Genomic DNA, 19,402 nt, shown 5'->3' with positions numbered 1-19,402 from the left:
AATATAATAAAGTGTAATATAATATACTGTAATATAATAAAGTTTAATATAATAAAGTGTAATATAATATACTGTAATATAATAAAGTTTAATATAATAAAGTGTAATATAATAAACTGTAATATAATAAAGTTTAATATAATAAAGTGTAATATAATAAAGTGTAATATAACAAACTGTAATATAATAAATTGTAATTTAATAAACTGTAATATAATAAAGTGTCATGTAATAAAGTGCCATGTAATAAAGTGTCATGTAATAAAGTGTCATGTAATAAAGTGTCATGTAATAAAGTGTAATATAATAAACTGTAATATAATAAACTGTAATATAATAAAGTGTAATATAATAAACTGTAATATAATAAACTGTAATATAATAAAGTGTAATATAATAAAGTGTAATATAATAAACTGTAATATAATAAACTGTAATATAATAAACTGTAATATAATAAAGTGTAATATAATAAACTGTAATATAATAAACTGTAATATAATAAACTGTAATACAATAAAGTGTCATGTAATAAAGTGTAATATAATAAACTGTAATATAATAAAGTGTAATACAATAAAGTGTCATGTAATAAAGTGTAATATAATAAACTGTAATATAATAAACTGTAATATAATAAACTGTAATACAATAAAGTGTCATGTAATAAAGTGTAATATAATAAAGTGTAATACAATAAAGTGTCATGTAATAAAGTGTAATATAATAAACTGTAATATAATAAAGTGTAATATAATAAAGTGTCATGTAATAAAGTGTAATATAATAAACTGTAATATAATAAACTGTAATATAATAGACTGTAATATAATAAAGTTTAATATAATAAACTGTAATGTAATAAACTGTAATATAATAAAGTGTAATATAATAAAGTGTAATATAATAAAGTGTAATGTAATAAACTGTAATATAATAAACTGTAATACAATAAAGTGTCATGTAATAAAGTGTAATATAATAAACTGTAATATAATAAACTGTAATATAATAAACTGTAATACAATAAAGTGTCATGTAATAAAGTGTAATATAATAAACTGTAATATAATAAAGTGTAATACAATAAAGTGTCATGTAATAAAGTGTAATATAATAAACTGTAATATAATAAACTGTAATATAATAAACTGTAATACAATAAAGTGTCATGTAATAAAGTGTAATATAATAAAGTGTAATACAATAAAGTGTCATGTAATAAAGTGTAATATAATAAACTGTAATATAATAAAGTGTAATATAATAAAGTGTCATGTAATAAACTGTAATGTAATAAACTGTAATATAATAAACTGTAATATAATAAACTGTAACATAATAAACTGTAATATAATAAAGTGTCATGTAATAAACTGTAATGTAATAAACTGTAATGTAATAAACTGTAATATAATAAACTGTAATATAATAAACTGTAACATAATAAACTGTAGTGTTTCACAGTGTGTTTCGTGTGAGAAGAAGCTTGATGTAAATAAACGGAGACTGTAGCTGCTTTGTTTCTGTCAGTGAATGCAGTCGAACAGGTCGGGTCGCTTTGTTCCAGCACGTCTGCAGGAATGTTACTCAAAGTACTAACTTCGTACTACAACTACTGCTAGTACTGCCAATGCAATGACACCTTCTGCTGCACAAAGCACTGCAGCTGCTGGAGTACCTTCCTCTTCCTGACGAAAGCCTCGGCGCCAATAATCTGTGCAAAGAGAAAGACTCTGCTGCAGAATGATCACACTCCAGGGATCGCTTTCAGAGTCTGAAGCTCACCTTTCACATCCACTGTGTTTATATGTACACACAATACCGAGTCAGCAGTGGAGAGGAATCAGGTTACACATGTAGTCGGACAACGCGTTCACACTGCAGTCACCACCCGGGGCGGCTACATATCTGCAGGGCTCTTGAAGGCCTCCTGCAGAGTTTGTTTTGATTCTTTGAAGATGTCGAACGCAACGAGAGAGGAAAATATTTCAACTTGAAAATCACAGCTTGCATGTTAATGATGTAATTCTTATTATTTATTTATGTTTTAGTTTAAGTAGTCTGCAGTTTTCTTCTGCACATCAAGCAGATTAGAAACCCACATAGATCGCTACACTGTCTCTTTAAATGTAGAAACAGAATGTATGTATATATGCATATATATATGTATGTGTACATGTATGTATGCCAGCGTGCAATACGATGATTTTTCCGACATTAAATCTACTGCTGGTAAATTAAAAAAAGGTGTCAAACTGTACGCTGAAGGATTTAAAACTCGTAAACTCGTAAAAAACCTTATAATAATAATAATAATAATAAAAGGAAACTACTAAATTTGAGGAAGGTTTTAACATATTGCTCATCAACAGCTTGATTATAGATATTGAACTTTGCTTCGTTTGGCTGCGAGAGCCTGTTATGAAAACTCTGCTTTCATATTCGACCACAAATGTGAGTTTTACATCAAAATACAAGAAAGTAAATATTTTGTGCGTCTTTTTTTGGTCACAGACAACTGGCAGAAAAATGGATTTTCCATTTCTTTGCGGCATTAATCTCCACATCTTGTCACAAAATGACAATAAAGTGGAAACTATGAAGAAATCTGGAGTCATTTGAAGAGAAAAGACACCTTTCTCTGCCAAACTCGCTGCTGACATCAAAGTAGAAGCAAATAGCCCGAAGCTTCAAGCTATCTTCTCTCCAGAGAGCATCACTCAGACGTTTTCTTTAATTGTTATTGAGCAACAGACATCGGGCATCCATTTTCTTCTCCTAAATAGATTTACAGTGTTTAGGAATGAAACTCTTCAAATGTAAACTCCGGCCACAGAACCTAAACAGTCCAAAGTGGGACCGGAGGCGAGCTGCTCGTCCCCAGATGCAGCGACAGCCTCTGGACGGCATCAGCACAGAAATCAGGCTCAGGGAATCACAAGCCGAGCGTGACTCCATGCTGCCGGTAAACACTGGTGGTCCAAAGAGAAAGAGGTTTCTGGGCAGCAGGAAAAGCTCGTTTTCCATCAGCAAGTCTTTACCCCCCCCCCCCCCCCCCCCCCAAAAGAAAGACGGCGTCTTTACGTCACGCCGACCGCAACGGAAAGAAGTCGCCGAGTCCTCACTGTGGAGTTCATTTGGGTTTCATTGTTATTTCTCCATGAATTTCTGCAACCAAAGGAAATATCGTATTTGTGCAAAACCCCAAAATATGCAATTTGAAAAGCATGAAATCCTGACATTTGAGAAGCTGGAACGAGGATGTTTGTAGATCTTTACGTTAAAAACACATCGAGGCATCAAATGCATCTCGTTGCTCCTCCTCTCTGCATTCATTCATGAGGATTCAGCCTCTGGCTCTCTTCTCCCTCCTCACTTTCATCTCTTCTTCTGTGAAAACACTTTGTGGTTCTTCCGTTCGTTAAAACTCTGTCAACCGACTCTCACGAGAGCCATTAAAGGGACATTCATTTGCTGTTTCATGTGCACTTATTGGTTCTTGATGTTAAACTAATATCTTTGTGTTTAGGACCGATGGTATGACAACATAACAACTTTAGCTTGACTGATAATTACAATACTAATTTGATTAGAAGGGACAACATGCACCTTTTCAGATGAATTTTCTTCTTTATTTGACTTTGTGGACGCTGGACGTCGTGTTTAATTAAAAAAATATCCATCTTTAAGCTGGGAATTATATTTTGTCAAAATGAACTTAATTTCAGCTTTGGAACTGATTTATCTTGAATTATCTTTATTGGAAATGTATCAACGTGCTCGACATGAAACAGCTGTTTAAATGAGTATTCCGGGTGTCAAAGATCGAATGTGAGACACTGGATCTGTTCGTCGGGCGGCCGGGAATCTCTGGCCTCCAGGAGGGCGATTTGGCTCCTAAATATACAACGAACGCGCTAAAAATACTTCGGTCGAGGACGCCGACGGCTTCAAGAGCTCCGTCAGCTGCTGCAAGCCCAAACACGTGACAAACAACGTCGGCTCTGCAGCATCGAGAGAGATCTACCATGACTAGTGCTGTCATCGATTCAATGTTCCTTCTGATAAAAGAGTCCTCGAGCTAACCCCGCTACACCCTGACCTCTGACCTCCATGTGACGGAAGATATGCGGCCCTACAACAAGCAAAAGAGTTTATATCGGTTCACAATTATTTCCAATAAATATGATTTTAAGACTGAATCCAGGACATCTGCTGTTTCTAATCATCTCAACTCAACATCTCTTCTGCAACAATCCCACAAACATGTCTTCAACATGTGCTTTGTCTGCGGAGGACATGAAGGGGTTAACGCAGCGCCCTGCTGCGTGTCGAGCGATTACACAACCGGAGCCATTGTTTAGGAGTCGGGGCCGACATGTCTGAACGAGCTGGAAACGAAGCTCCTCTTTCATCTGCAGCAGCTCAAGTATGTAAACAAGACGAGCATCACCGGGCCTGAAGATGTGCTGAGAGAACACCAGACGTGAGGTCATCGTCTCCAATCGTGTCGGACACCGTGCAGACAATACCTGCAGCAAGTGACGCTGTCCCGCTGCAAGCAGCAGCTACTGAAACGCTGCAGCTCATTATGAACGCCTCAATGACAAACACAAACGATGACGTGTTCAAATGTCTTGTTTTCCAGCCAAAGTTTTCTCTCATAGTAGAGAAAGAAAACCAGGAGCTGAACCAAAGAACGGTGAGAAGCTTCATTTAATTATGAACAAATGACAAGTAAGATGCTGCACACCTTTCACTCTCTTTCCAAACCTAACCAAGTATTTTTGTTGCCTAAAACTGAGTTGTTTCCTGGAAAGACGGAACTTTATTTTGAAAAGACTGCATTCAAATAAGGAGCACAAATTCACACGTTTCTGGACTTTTGTAGGAAAACGCACGAAAAATGAGGAGTACCTTTATGAAAAAAGTTGCACCCTCATTTCTTAAAGTTACTGAAATGAACTGTTCCTGTTTGCTTCAGGACAAATGTGATCGTGGTGATATTCCACAGATGATGTTACGTGTTGACTTTATGTGTCACAGTGAATCCTGCAGCAGGGAGTATCGACTGTGAACCATCACACACACATGAACGCACACACACACACACCGCGACAGCTGCAGCAGTAATACCTGCGGTGTGTGTGTGTGTGTGTGTTTTACGGTCTTATTTTTACTGACTCAGCATTTGGAATTAAACGCAACTTGTCGGTGCATCTGTGAAGTTCGTGCTCACTGTTCAGCATCAACAGGTGGATAAATGTCATAGTTTCAGCTTCTATCTGTTTGAATGTTTTTAGACGTTTAATGCTGTCGCACATACTCAGACGCATAAATGGATCAATAAATCCAAATGTAAATGAAAACAACAGTCAGCTGCAGCCCTCAGAGGTCTCATCTTGAGCTCAGTCACATCCACACACATAAAGCGACGACGCGGCAGCCGAGGCATCGCGACAAACGCGAGCGCTGAACGTCGACCTTTGATTTCATGAGGAACTGTGAAAACATTCAGTCTTGGAAGTAAAAGTCAAAGTGGAAACAGATGTGAAACTGATCTTTATTCAGATAAAAGCGACGCTTGGTCATCTCCCTTCACACCTCTCTGCCGGAGGGGACATCCATTTATTATTATATTGTATTATATTGTTATTTTTCTTTTGTCTCGCTCCTCTGGCGTCCGATCACAGCCGCTGGAGTTCTTTGGAAGATGTTGGCTTTTACTGTAAACCACCTCGTCTGCCCCTTGTGGCACATAACCCTATCTTTGATTCCAGAGATTAGGAATATTCCCAGAAACAGCTGGGAGACGTGGGAGGTTTGGGGGGGGGGGGTCTGCTCTGAAAGGCATTTGTCTTTTTCATGCTTTGGCTTCAAGTAACTGAAGAGAAGAAGAAGAGAAAGAGAGGAGATGAAGACACTTGATCTGTGTTGTTCTCAGATATTTCCACTTGTATTTCCACTCTCTCCTCGCCGCCGATGTAAACGCTCACTCATAAGGACGGGGGCGGGGCCGAGACGCTGCCAGTCATTTCCCACCGAACTCACTTCGTTAAGAACGACGTGCAGCGCGCGCAGGCGAGTGTTGATCTCGTCTTGAACGAGCGGGGAAATTAAAGCCACGACCTTGATGTTCAGGAAACGTAATAAAACAGCTGATGTGCTCTTTTTCACGAACCTTTCATTCATTTTTGCGTCTACGTTTGCCAGAGCATTCAGTTCAGATGTTCCTTTGTGTCACTTCTCAAAAACAAAGCTGCAGAAAGAAAGATGACTCAGGGATTCAACAAATAAAGGAAGTTCATCCGTTACCACATCAATCATGACTGAGCAGCTGTGAATCCCCCAGAAATACGAGTTAAACGACTCAAAACAATGTTGGGAATGTGTTTATGGAAGAACGGCAAAAACATCATTGAGCATAGCAGAACTGTTTAGCAGCTTTCCTCTGTTCTGTATTATTATTATCGTGTAGCATAATGTAGAATTTGCTCAAAGGTTTACGGCGTTTGACTGGCAACGAGTGACAAAACAATACACATTAAAAGGTTTCACGATGGATTTATCGCCTCGTCTGGAGCTCCTCGTCGTTCATGAAAGTCTCGTCCGTCGACGGGTTGTCTGAAGAAACGAGACGCGACCTTTGACCCAGGCGTCGGGGTCCATGAAGGGGAAGTGAAGTCAGGAAGCAGCTTGTTCCTCTGAGGAAGACGAGCTCAGTAACGCTCTCCTGACTCCGGGAATGTCGGCGCTGTAAACAGGCTTTAACGTGACGAAAGAACGTCTTTCTGTCTCCGTTCGAGCTGACGAGCTGACGTTAAACGTCTCCATCAGCAGCAGGAGTGCAGCTCGGATTAAAGCCGACCTGTGATGATACGGATCTGCTGCTGAAATGAGTTCTGAGAAGCTTAATATAAATCGGTGGAGCTCGTCTTTAGTTCCTCTTGCTGCAGGAAGCTGTGGTCATTCTTTTTAACGTTGTTTAGAGTGAGCGTGACTTTCTACGGAAGATGAAACTCAAACATCATTTTACAGAATGTTTCCGACTGATAAGGAACTTAAAAGTGGCAAAAAGTATCCCTCGGTTCTAAAGAAAGAGCTTTGAGTTCGACTGCATGCATCGGGGGGGAAGTTTGCAGCACAACCAGAGGCTCGTGTTGTTACCTCGCTGCTGCTCTGAAGCCGTGTTGAAGACTGAGATCAGCTGCTGCTGCAGAGGAATCCTCTTTTTCTGCGGTTTCTGCGGTTTCACGTTTGGTTCTGGCAGCGTTTGCTCGATCTTCGCTCTCCGTCTTCATCGCGCTGGTATCTCAGAGTCCGATAACACTGCAGGTTTAGAGCTGCCGTTGGGCCCCGGCGGCGGCCGGACCAGAGGTCAGCAGACACCTTTCTCTCCGCCCCAGGCGCTTCCTCCCGCCCCGACTTCCTCTGACAAACATTCACTTCCTGTTAGACGCAGAGGAGCGATGAGTCGACGTGTTTTACAGGTTTCCCGAAGCACGTGGAGCTCAGCGAAGCTGCGTGCCTCGCCAGCAGCACACGCTGCCTTTCTGTGAAACGTTGGCCTGTTTAACTTCTCCTGCCGTTTCATTTTCTTCACTCTTTCACGTCAATGTCATCCATGAAGCGCCGGTAACCACCTGTGCTTCAGAAGTTGCCTCACAGAGAGGACAGAAAGCCTCTGCTGGGTTTCAGTACGTGCTCTGTGGTTTGGGATTCTTACTCTCAATAGAAACCGTCTCTGTAACTTTCACCATATTTTCACGCAGGTTTTAGTTGTGAATGTCGTCGCTTTGGTTTCTGGTTCGATTCATCTCCAGTGGTGAAGTCCAACAAACAAAAAGGCGTAGAAGAAGAATACCTTCATTCACGACAGCGGGTTAAAGGTGAATCCCAGAGACAAAGAGAGCATGTTTCCACACACACACACAGGTTTCTACACGACCGCCATGTTTTGACTGCGATCCTCCACACAGAGGGTCTGCAGGTCCGATGTTATCACACTGGAGACGTCCAAGAACTTCCTCCGGCACAAAGAAGGCCTCTGCTCTCCATTACTGATCGCTTGCACACTGTCTGCTCTCCGATTGGCTCGTTCCTCACATCGTTCCTCCCTTTTCTTCTCTCCTCGTATTTTCTTTCATCCTGTCGACAGAACCGGTTTGTTGCGGCGTTTCAAAAGGTTTCTCTGTTGGACTTTCTGTCTCTCCTGCCAGTAAAAATATTGATGCTGCTACAAACCAGTTCTCCTGTCTTTTCTTTGCCTTCTTCCTCTTCGGTGAAAGTGGATGAAGTAGAAACAATAGATGCAACAATCGAGAAAAACAGCAAAAATATGGATGAATTGGTGAAAGTGTTGCCGGTTTATTTAAAAAGACGATCGTGAGGTCACAATACTGTGGCAACATGGCAACATGGCAGCTGTGCAGCGTGAACTTTATTTCATGTTCACGAGGCGGGAAATGTTTCTTGTGATCTCTGTAAGTCCCTAATATTCCGGGTGTTCCTTAAGCAGCATGACTCAACTGATCTGGAGCTGTGATTTAGCTCCACAGCATCTCTGCGGTTAAAGCAGCATCTGTTTCCTGACGGCAGTGAGCCGGCGTGGGAGTCCTGCCAAGCAGTGAATGTGCAGCAGGACCCACTCGTGCTGCTCTGTACCGGTTTGTGTCTGTCGACGCCTCGTGTCAGAGATGTCACTCCAACGGCAGGAAGAGAGGGGGGGGGGGCACAAAGTCCACACTCCCATGAGTCCTGGCTCATGGCCGGAGATAATTACACCGGATTTATCAATCATGGCTTCATGGTGGCGCTGAGGAGCTCACACGTTAATGTTTGTCACGCAATCTGTTTAAAGTCAACGGTTCATTTGTGACGAGGCTTTAAATGAGACACGTGGAGTAAAATGTTCTTGAGGTATCACCATGTTGCTTTTTCTGATGGAAGCGTTCGTCACACGTGATGCATTCAAGGACCGTCGGAAACATGAAACGATAAAGACGTTTTTTACAGCTTTTTACAGTTTTGTAGTTTTGTCGATAGTTTAAAGAAAACATGCTTTTTAATCCCGCCGGCGGGTTCGAGGTCCGGCGGGTTCGGGGTCCGGCGGGTCCGGCGGGTGAACATAGCATTCTGTTTTTATAGTGCATGTACTGCTGTTACACTCTGTAAAGCTCACATGCTGAATTAGTCAACAGCAGCTCAGATAATTAGCTGCTTCTGTCATTCATCACGTGAAACAACAAATGCTTCACAGCTTTGCTGCTTTTCTGTTGTTTTGAGTGTTTCTTCGACAAAACAAAGTGATTTAACAGCGTCGCCTTTTAATTATGTTTAACAAGTTATAGACTAAATGTATCAACCGAATCATGGAAATAAAGCAGCTTTACAGTGACATAAACTCCCAGAAGGCTTCTACTCAGAGGTCCCGAGGGGCCAGACGGCGGAAGCTCTGCTTCAAACTGCAGGAAAAGTGACTGAAGCTGGCCGACTGGAAACACATCTGGAAAAAGCATGGAGGACGAGGAGAAAATACAGAATGTGTAACAAAGAGAAGAGTGCGTGTACATGCATGTGTGTGTGCTTCCTGAGGCCCAGCAGAGGAGGGAAGTTCAGCCGAGTTATTATAAGACCACAAACTAGGACTGTCCGCAGTCAGAGCGCTCCTCTGCTGGGCCTCATCAACAGCACAATGAAGTCTGAGACGGAGGAATAACATCCACTCTGCAGGAATGTGGAGGAATGTGGCAACCTTTCACGGCAATGTGGACACTTTCACGGCAACCATTTCATTGATCAACAGGAGAAGCCGTGGTCTTAAGTTGCCTCTTGCGTCATTCTACATCTTTGTGGTCATTTTCCGGCTGTTTTGCATGTTGTGTAGTCATTTTGCATCTCTTAGTGCTTGTTCGTGCATCTTTCTGTGGTTGTTTCACATCTCCTCGTGGTCCTTTTCTGTCTCTTTGTGGTTGTTTTGCATATTTTGCAGTCGTTTTGCATCTCTGTGAGCTCGTTTTGTGTCTCTTTACGGATGTATTGTGTCTCTGTGTCTCCCATGGTGTTTATCTTGTGTGAACAACAGTAGAGCAAATGTGTTTTAACAGTAATTCCAGTGACAGAAGAACATGTTAAGTTCTGTATGAGACAGACAGACAGACAGACAGACAGACAGACAGACAGACAGACAGACAGACAGGATAAAAACAGAGCTGTGTCTGAAGATGAGGTCTGGTTCAGAAAGTGGTGAACAATGGCGGTGTTGTGAGCGTCGGCCATGGGATCGAACCCCCGGGTGTTTCCCATCGGCCCGGGACAGACGAGAGGACGAGAGGACGGACACAGAGCCTTCCTTTCTCAGCCACATCCTGCTGGAGCGACGCGGCGGCCTCCCCATGAGCCTTTACACTCCCGGGTCGTCTTTGTTCAGTGAAAGGCATGCTGGGAAATCCACCATTAGACCCTGACTGGTGTGTTTTGGTAACGCCGCACAATCACAAGGGGTTCACCGAGGCCGCAGACACTGAGAGCGTCTTTGTGTCTCACAGACGGACTCTTTGAATGAAGGTCTGGTCAGGTTTCCTTCTTTGATTTGATAGTTCCTGCTTTGAGTCACACGGTAGAATATTTCATTCAGGCAAAGTGCAACAGCTGAAAGTAGCATTGAAAGATATCTGCATTGCTTACTGCTCCTCTGCAGGACTCGATCACCCATCTGGTGGTCCTGTTGTGCTCTAGGACTCCGGCGTGCGTTTCAGTGACAGTGGAGGACGTGTTTGTTGGCGAGCGCCAGGCGTTCTCAGCCCTCGGAGGTCTTGTGGTTCGTCCGGATTCCTCACGAGGAATAATCGAATTGAGAAACTCCCGCTGGCGTCGGCGTCTGGCCTGAGAGGCCACACACAGCAGCAGGTCAGCGGCTCAGAGGACACGTTGATGGGATGCTTTGGGAAAAGACTCAAGTGATGAAGACGCAGCGCTTGTTCTCTCAGAGACCATCCGGCATGTTTCGGTTTTAGAACTGAAAGCTTTCTAAACCACACAGCAGCTGTGTGGTATCAGCGTCGGTATTACCTTTTTAAATCGCCTTGTAAAACTGAATTTGATGGAGTTGCTGTGACATGTATTTTATTGCCTTCACTGTTATTGCTGACTCCCTGTCCTCGTCCTTTGATCTCGAGCTGCCCGCTCCACTTTCCTGTCTTTGTGCTCTTTTTCATTTCTGTGAATGTTTAAGTGCTTTATATCATATTAAATGTTTCAAAAGATGCTTAAACAAATAAGATTTACCGTCACAATTAGGAAGCAGCAGATAAAAAGAGAGAAATATCATTCTTAACTCATCAAAATATCCACTTTCCAGAGATAATACATCACATGATGAAATAAAAGGAGCGTTTTCTGCAGACAAAAGCTAAAGCAACTATAAAAGAGGAACCAGGAGATGAAGGGACAACGGGTTATACCCATAATGCTCTCTGGATTCATCTCAGGGACGACCAACCGACGGGTCATTGCAGAATAAAACCCCTAAATGAACAGCAATGAGGACGTAAAGGAACACGCCTCAGACGGGACGCTCACGTGCAGCAGAGTGGAGGTCTGATGCACGCCTGAGAGTCCTTTGAAGCCGGACAGAAGAGGCAAGAAGAGGTAGAACAGGCCTCCCGGCTGCAACAACACACCGGAGGAGCTGTGAACTTCAGACGGACGAGCCGAGGAGGAAAAAGGCGGAACAGTCGAAGGAAAAGGGGCCCCGGGGTGCTGCAGGGGCCCACAACAGGAAATGGGTGGGGCTCGGGGGGGGGGGGGGGTACGTATGTGTCCTCAACAGTCAGATCTATGTCCTCCTCATGAAGCTCTCTAATATGTTCCTCACAGGCAAAGACTTCATCTTCTCCTCAGCCTGCAATCAACAAGCGAATCACTGGCTGCAGGAAGTCAGATCATCTTTCATTTGTATATTTCTGGGAGCTTTTCAGAATAAAAGGTGTCACCTTCCAGAGAAACGGCACCAAGCGAGGGTGAGATCAACGCAGCTGTGCAGGTAGTCGGCCTGACGGAGAAGTCTTAAATCAGCCAAATGTTACGTCAACTGCATCGAGCAACCCGCTGCCTCAGCAGAACCATTCAGCGTGGTTACGGAGCTCCACTCTGAGCAGAAAGATCAGTTCATGTGGACGCTTTGAGCTCTTTACGCTCAATTGTTGTTGCATGTCATCCTTCATTCATCTTCTCCACTGTCACTATCCACCGAAGGAAACAACGATTAAAAACGATCTCAACAATCACCAAAACTACACCGTTTATCCAAACAACAAGCTGTGAAAACTGTCAGTGTCTTCAGGTTTTCATCTTTCCAACCGCCCTTGAACACACCATGTGGGGAACGCTTCCATCAGAAAAAGAAAGCTTAAAATTTTAATCAAAAACATTGTATTGACATGCTTGAGTTCTCTCTACTTGAAGCTATGATTGTTCTGTTTCCAGAAACTTTTTTTATTGCGTTAAAAAATCAAGACCACAGAGAGAAAAATGCAAACAATGCCCCAAAACGTCTGTTTCAGAGGGTTGAATAAAAAGTGTCAAAGTTTTATATAAAATGTACTTCTCAAAGTCGTTAAACCAAGAAACTCAACACTAAATCCACTTTTTGAGTGAGTAAATTATATGTACAGTCACTTCATTACTGTTTTAACTGACTTTTTACAGTGTGCGTCTGTGTTTGAATGCATTTTTTATTCTGTAAAACAGAGTTTAATTGGCTCTTTAAGTTCATTTTGTGTAACATCTGGTTTTTAACCTTTTGTAGTTATTGTGCCATTGTCTTCTCTTCACTGAATTGTAGGGCTTCCCTTTACATTTGATTTTTGATTGTTAACGAATCGATTATACACGTTGTTGCGCTCTATGATTAAAAAACTCTTCTTTCAAAATAAAAGCGCTGAACGCACGACCTCGCCCCTCGCCGACGGTGTGGTTTGAGAGAAACCAGACTCCAAACACATTTGTTCAGCCGACACGAAGCGACCGCCGCTGCCAAATAATTGATGACTCCAGAGCAACGGGCAACGGGTCTGTTTCCTTTGGCAACAGGTCGAGGCAACTTAACAACGCGCTGTTTCTACAGATGCTTGTGTGTTGAAGAGGCGTGTTTAGAGCGTGACAGGTCTGCAGGGGGTTGATCAGGTTGAGTGACTCATTGATTACTCATCCTGGCTCCCTTTGCAGCCGGTTTCAGAACAAAAAGCCTCTTTGATTCCAGAGACGAACACTTTCGAGCCAATAAAGCGAACGCTTGAGCGGTTTTTATTGAGATGGGAGATTGATCACCTCCTCACAAGACGTTCCTGCTGGATCTCTGATCACCTGCTTGATGACGGAGTCATATAAAAGAATGCATCTGGAAAAGAGCAAGAAAATAAATGTGGAAATATAAGAAGGAATTTAAAAATAGTTCAGAATCAGCTAGATTCAGAATTCCATTTATAATTTAGTCTTGAATGTTTTTCTTTGGTGCTTTTTCGAGAAACATAACCTCATAAGTTGTGTCTGGTATTCACACACTGCACACCAGCAGCTGTACTGTCAGCTTCACACTGCTGAAGAGGAGGTCAGCTCCAAATAGATACGGAGAGCCAGAAGGGACACATGTCAGTCACTGATTTAGCCTCTGGGCTGAATGCACACAGGATGTTTGTACCCATGATCCTCTCTGGTTTAGGACACCTACTGAAACTAAACCTGGTGAAAGAATAGTCTGAGAATAAACTACAACTCACATTGAGTTCATAAAATCAACGAAAATGACTTGTGGTGCAGAGGAAATAAAAACGTTTTTAAGACTCAGAATCGGTTTCAAAACCCTCGAAAAAACGTTTGTGCAACCGCAGCGAGACATTGTCAACTTTCAGTTGCATGTCTGAACAAAAGAATATCCAGAGAAACCTTTTAGATTCAGCATGCACGAAGTCCCAACTTCACTGAACTGATTAAATCCTTGCATGTCTCAATACTGTCTGAATGAAGCTGGAGGGAGTAAAGTCCTGTAAACGTGCGTTCGTATTCCGGAGCGTCAGCAGGACACGAGAGGACGTCACTCACCGCTGAAGAAGCACTTCACCTTCAGGTAGCCGACGCTGAGGCGGAGCACCGACAGCTTGTCCAGCCGAGCCCGGACGTCCTCGGTGAAGGGCAGCAGGCTGGTGAGCTTGTCCAGCTCGCCGTTGAGCCGGTCGCGGTGCCGTTTGGACGGGTTGGACTTGATGCCATCGGGAGGTGGCGGTTTGGGTCTGTGGAAGCAGAAAGAAGACGGTAAAACACAAGAAGGAAGATTTCACAGAACGGAGCTTCACACACTGACGGAGGAGAAAAAGGTCGAACACGTTTCTCTGAAAGAGGTCATGAGACGTACGACAGAGAGGCTGGAGGCTGAATGTGTTGTGTGAATCAGTGTGACAGCAGCTGGGATGCAGTGAGACGGATTACACACTCACACTGCGGCAGAAAGTCTGCACACTTATCTATGCTCCTAAAAACAAATGTTTACAGCACCGGAGCAACTTTTACAACCCAAATACATTCAATTTATAACAGTATGTAGTTTTAAGACATGTCAAGTTTAAATACAATATTTCCACCATGTTTGACCTGCATACTTTAATTCCGTCCTCTTCTTCTGACGCCTGATGTTCACACAACAGCAGAGGACTGAAACGTGCATTCATTCCCTTTTTCTTTTGCAGAGTTTTCTGGAAATTCGCATAAAATCTGCGCTTCATTTGGACGGAAACTTGGCTTTTGCAGCCTCCATGCTGTCGCACGTCTGGAAAACATGATATCCTATCATACTAAAGTATTTCCTGTGTGAAAAGTTGACATTTTCAGACTTAACTGAACGGATTAAAAGGGTTAAATGTTTTGCAGAGTGGGTGTGGACCACCTGTCCTCTCCATCAGCCTGATGCCACCTGTTCCTGTTTACCGTCACCTCGTTCTTTGTGCACAAATAAACTGAGTCTGACAGTGAAAATAAGCATCAGTATAAAGAACCCCGTCTTTCCACACATGCAATACTCATATTTGTATGTCCATAACCTGCTTGAACACAGAAACAGATAAAACCATTTATTTCCAAATCAGCACTAAAAACAAAAACAAACCAGAAATACCAGAATAGAGACAAGTTCTGCTCTCGATGATTCTCATCACAAGTCGTCTTTACTTCTGCTTTCCACTTGAAGAAAACACACCAACGTTTCCAGATGGTTGTGTCTGACTTCTGCTCTCAATGAATCTTTGAAGTGCAGTTGATCACATGACGACCACAGTCCCCCGTCCCCCAAAATGAAACTGTAGAAATAAAGAATGGTCTGTGTCTTGCACAAGAACCCTTCAGCAGAGCATCTGGTTGTTGTGGGAATTGAACCGGTGACCCTCCAGTTACAGGTCGGCCTCACACAGAGCAGCTGCATGTCTGCTGCTCAAGTTAGATCAGGTTCAGATGCTGCTGCTGACTCCGCCGGGGATTTCTTTCGTTTAGGTGAGGCCAGTGGAGCTAACTCTGTGTGCACCTGCATACCTGCATACCTCCTAGGCCCTGTGACCTCTGACCTCCACATTACTGAGAGCTGCAGTCGCCACAATGTGCAGAAAACATTGACCAACTTCGGCAACAAGATTTACCAACGAGAGTGTGGAAATAGTTGTCTTGAAGAGAGAAACTTCTCGTTCCAGCACAAAGAAAAGAAGTTCATGAAACATTTTTTGAATCTGTCACACATTTCACTGGAAACACTGATTAAAACAGGAAGTTAATGCAGAACAAGCGCTCTCCTCAGCACCTGCTCCAACAGAAAGACATGTTCATGAAATGTGAACAGCTGGGGTTTTATTTGCTAATCTTAATCCTAACTTTTACACTTAACTGCCTCTAAAAACACCAGTAAGAGGACGAATGTCTGGACTGTACGAGTACAAGACTTCACCAACGTCAACTGCTCAGAAAGCACCAAAATGTAGCTGCAAATAAAGGAAGGAAGGAAAAACTGCAAAAGAACAACTTGTGAGCGGACTGTAATGTGAAATATGATGATTTTGATCTAAGAAAGAAGTCTGCTGCAAAATATGTGACATTTAAATGAAATATAACAACCGGTGCAGTAAAATATCGAGAGCCAGCAGGACGCAGTTTTAGTTTGATGCATGATTTCACTTGCGTGGAAACTCGTGCCTGGACTTTAAGAGCAGCCGCCTGAAACATAATGTGACATTTAGATGGAGTATAACAACAAGTCTGGTAAAAACAACAGAAATGTGAAGAAAATACATTTCAGACTAAATAAATATAAATATAACAGCAGTGTTGAGTTCAAACAAACCTGCAAACTTTACTTGCAAATGCATGATTCCACACGCTAAATGTCTTGTGATGCTTTTAACTGCTAAAAGTCTAAAAAGGTTGCGAGCTGAAAGCCTGAACTGTAGCATGAATGTGTAAACAGAGCCCCCCCCCCTGTGAATAACACATCTGTTTTCAATAATACTCCAGAAACATATCTGAAATCGAGGCGAGATGTTATCGCTGCATTCCTGACGGCACAACTCGCTGCAAGAACAATGAGCGCCCAGTGTTGTTGCTTCTCCTTCTATCTGCCAAATCTGCCCTGGAAGGGGCGTGTGTATATATATACATACACACACACACATATATATATACACACATATATATATATATATATATATATATATATACACACACATATATATATATATATATACAGAACACTGTGGAGAAAGCATCACAACTCTTTAAAAACATCACAACAAGTGGGAATCCATCTTTGACTGATCACTTCTTTTCAGGGTTTAAATTAGTTACACTGAACCAAACAAAGATGATCAAAGTCCTCTCGATCCAACTTGACAACCCTGTCAACACACTGGTGTACTTTCAAGCCAGTTTTTATTTTGGTTCCACTTTGATTTCGATGACTACATTTAGGTTTGTCTGTTCAAGGTTAGCGACCTCTTTTCCCCCCAAAGTCTGGAGTTGTCGCGGGTCCCTGATTCATACTACGTTCCATGTGAAATGCTGCAGCATGCAATGACAAAGCCAACCGGTCACACAGAGCCTCCAGCTCAGCTCGAGTAGAAACAGAACAGTGGAATCCATTCCCAACCTCAACCCGATACTCGCCCAGGTGTACACACGTCCACATACTTCTGGCCGTCGTGCATCAACAGCTTCCTGTTTGTCTCGTGACTTTTTCTCTCACGCACACTCAGAAAAACCATGAATGTAAATGTTCTCCTCTCTCCTCGTACGACAGAGTAAACCTGAAGGTAAAGCTCACACACACACACACACACACACACACACACACACACACACACACACACACACACACACACACACACACACACACACACACACACACACACACTTTCCCAAACAAAAAGAAAGGAAAGATAAACTCCCTGGGAGCGAACATGGCAGAGTTATGTAAGCATTTGCGTGACACAGAACGATGTTAATTTGTGTTGAGGAAAGAAACAACCCCCCCCAAAAAAAAACACCCAGAGAGAGAGAGAGAGAGAGAGAGAGAGAGAGAGAGAGAGAGAGAGAGAGAGAGAGAGAGACATAGCGAGAGAGAGAGAGGAGAGAGAGAGAGACAGAGAGACAGAGAGAGAGAGAGAGAGACATAGCGAGAGAGAGAGAGAAGAGAGAGAGAGAGAGAGAGAGAGAGACATAGCGAGAGAGAGAGAGAGAGAGAGACAGAGAGACAGAGAGACAGAGGAGCGAGAGACAGAGAGAGAGAGAGAGAGAGAGAGAGAGAGAGAGAGAGAGAGAGAGAGAGAGGAGAGAGAGACAGAGAGAGAGAGAGTATGTTGTGGAAGGAGGAGGAAAAACACACAGCGAGTCTCAGATTACGCCATCCTCCCTCCCTCCCTCCCTCCCTCCCTCCCTCGTGGAAACATAGCGTGAGAGCGCTCTCGCTCCACGTCCTGATTATGATTAATGCAGGTAGTACCACACACACACACACACACACACACAGAAACCACGGTTCTGGCCGTGGTTCTCTGCGTGGGCCTGTGGTTCTGTACGGGGCGGTTAACACTCCCCGTCTGGCTTGTTAAAGTTAAAAATCACAACTTCACGGTGAGGAAGACTGTGAGGCTCAGAGCAGCGCTCACTGTAATGTTCTGAAAGGGTTCTTTACAGAACCGTGACGGGTTCAGGAAACCCCATTTCATGACAAACTGTTTCTCTATTAGTTCTGAGGGTCTAAGAAGAGCCCCTTTACCATGGTGCTTCACCATTGTTAAGGTTCTCAGGAGAACACTTTGTCTGTGGTGCTTTCCAATACTTCTGCAGAAGGTTCTTTAAAGCCCTACTTATGGTTTGAAACCACAAAAATGCAATGGAGAACTTTTGTGAAGAGTTTACAGCAGCATCAAAGGTCTTTGGAAGAGCTTTGAGCACGGTGCATTAAGGAACCCCTCTAAAAAAGGTTTTTACAGCACAGATAAGGTTCCCTGAAGAACAGTTTGTTATAAACAACAGTTATAAAAAGCGCCCTCTTTGCACAAGAAGCATTTTTTCTTCCGTACATCAGAGCCTGAAAAATCTGTTTCTGGCGCTACAGTAGGGTGGTTCTCAAACCGTGGCTTGGGGCCCTCCAGGGGGTCTCGAGGGAGATTTCAGGGGAAAACAAGAGGCAGTTTAAATATACAGTCAAAAATAAACTCATAAGAATGTGGCTCGATGATTACAATGATTTCCTTTTGTTCCTCCCCGCCTACAGAGCACACTCAAACAACAACTCTGCATCAATAATAAAGTCAATACATCGACTCAAACGCACCAGTTTAGAGCACGTGCAGGATGAGTTTGGGAAGGCCAGCTGTCTCCGGTGGTATAATTAGATTTAAATATTCCTTGATTTTCCATGCTGCAGAGGCCTGCAGGCTCGTTGGACTTCAGCACCTACCTCGGTCTGGCTGGCCAGCGTTGCATAACCACAGCAGGGAAAATAAACTTTATTGCCTTTATTCATTCAGGACAAAGTAGCTATTACTGCAAACACATGCAACTTATAACTACTCTTATTACCATGTAACAACGGCTTTAATGCACACTGTCTCACTCCACGGGGATGTTTGCACAGCTGTAACCACCTATAGAAATACCATATCTGGTTTATATAACATGTATGAATAATATATATATATAATATATATATATATATATATATATATATATATATGTTTCTGCAATAACAGCATCAGAAACGTATTAATGCATTGTGTTTTTATGGAAACATTATGAATATATAACAAACTGAACCACAAGCAATGGTGGTATTGTAGTAGTGCAGTAAAAGTACAATAGGCAGTAC

General features: G+C 42.6%; 1 protein-coding gene across 2 annotated transcripts in view; it reads right to left on the bottom strand.

Annotated features, from left to right (window-relative positions):
- Positions 1-19,402, bottom strand: part of ahr2 (aryl hydrocarbon receptor 2) — a 37,052-nt gene that overhangs the window by 17,046 nt on the left and 604 nt on the right. Inside the window, exons 1-2 of one of the 2 annotated variants that reach the window (XM_079296648.1) lie at positions 14,650-14,767; positions 14,104-14,291 (exon numbers count right to left, since the gene is read on the bottom strand). In XM_079296648.1, coding sequence (XP_079152774.1) covers positions 14,104-14,291; positions 14,650-14,726 — 265 coding nt within the window. In that variant the 5' untranslated portion in view covers positions 14,727-14,767. Of the gene's footprint in view, positions 1-14,103; positions 14,292-14,649; positions 14,768-19,402 lie in introns of those variants that run through there. The other variant, XM_079296649.1, reaches the window with a different exon arrangement.

This window comes from Melanostigma gelatinosum, assembly GCF_949748355.1.
Source record: "Melanostigma gelatinosum genome assembly, chromosome: 24".
Lineage (NCBI taxonomy): Eukaryota > Metazoa > Chordata > Actinopteri > Perciformes > Zoarcidae > Melanostigma > Melanostigma gelatinosum.
This window is presented reverse-complemented; position numbering and strand designations above follow the sequence as displayed.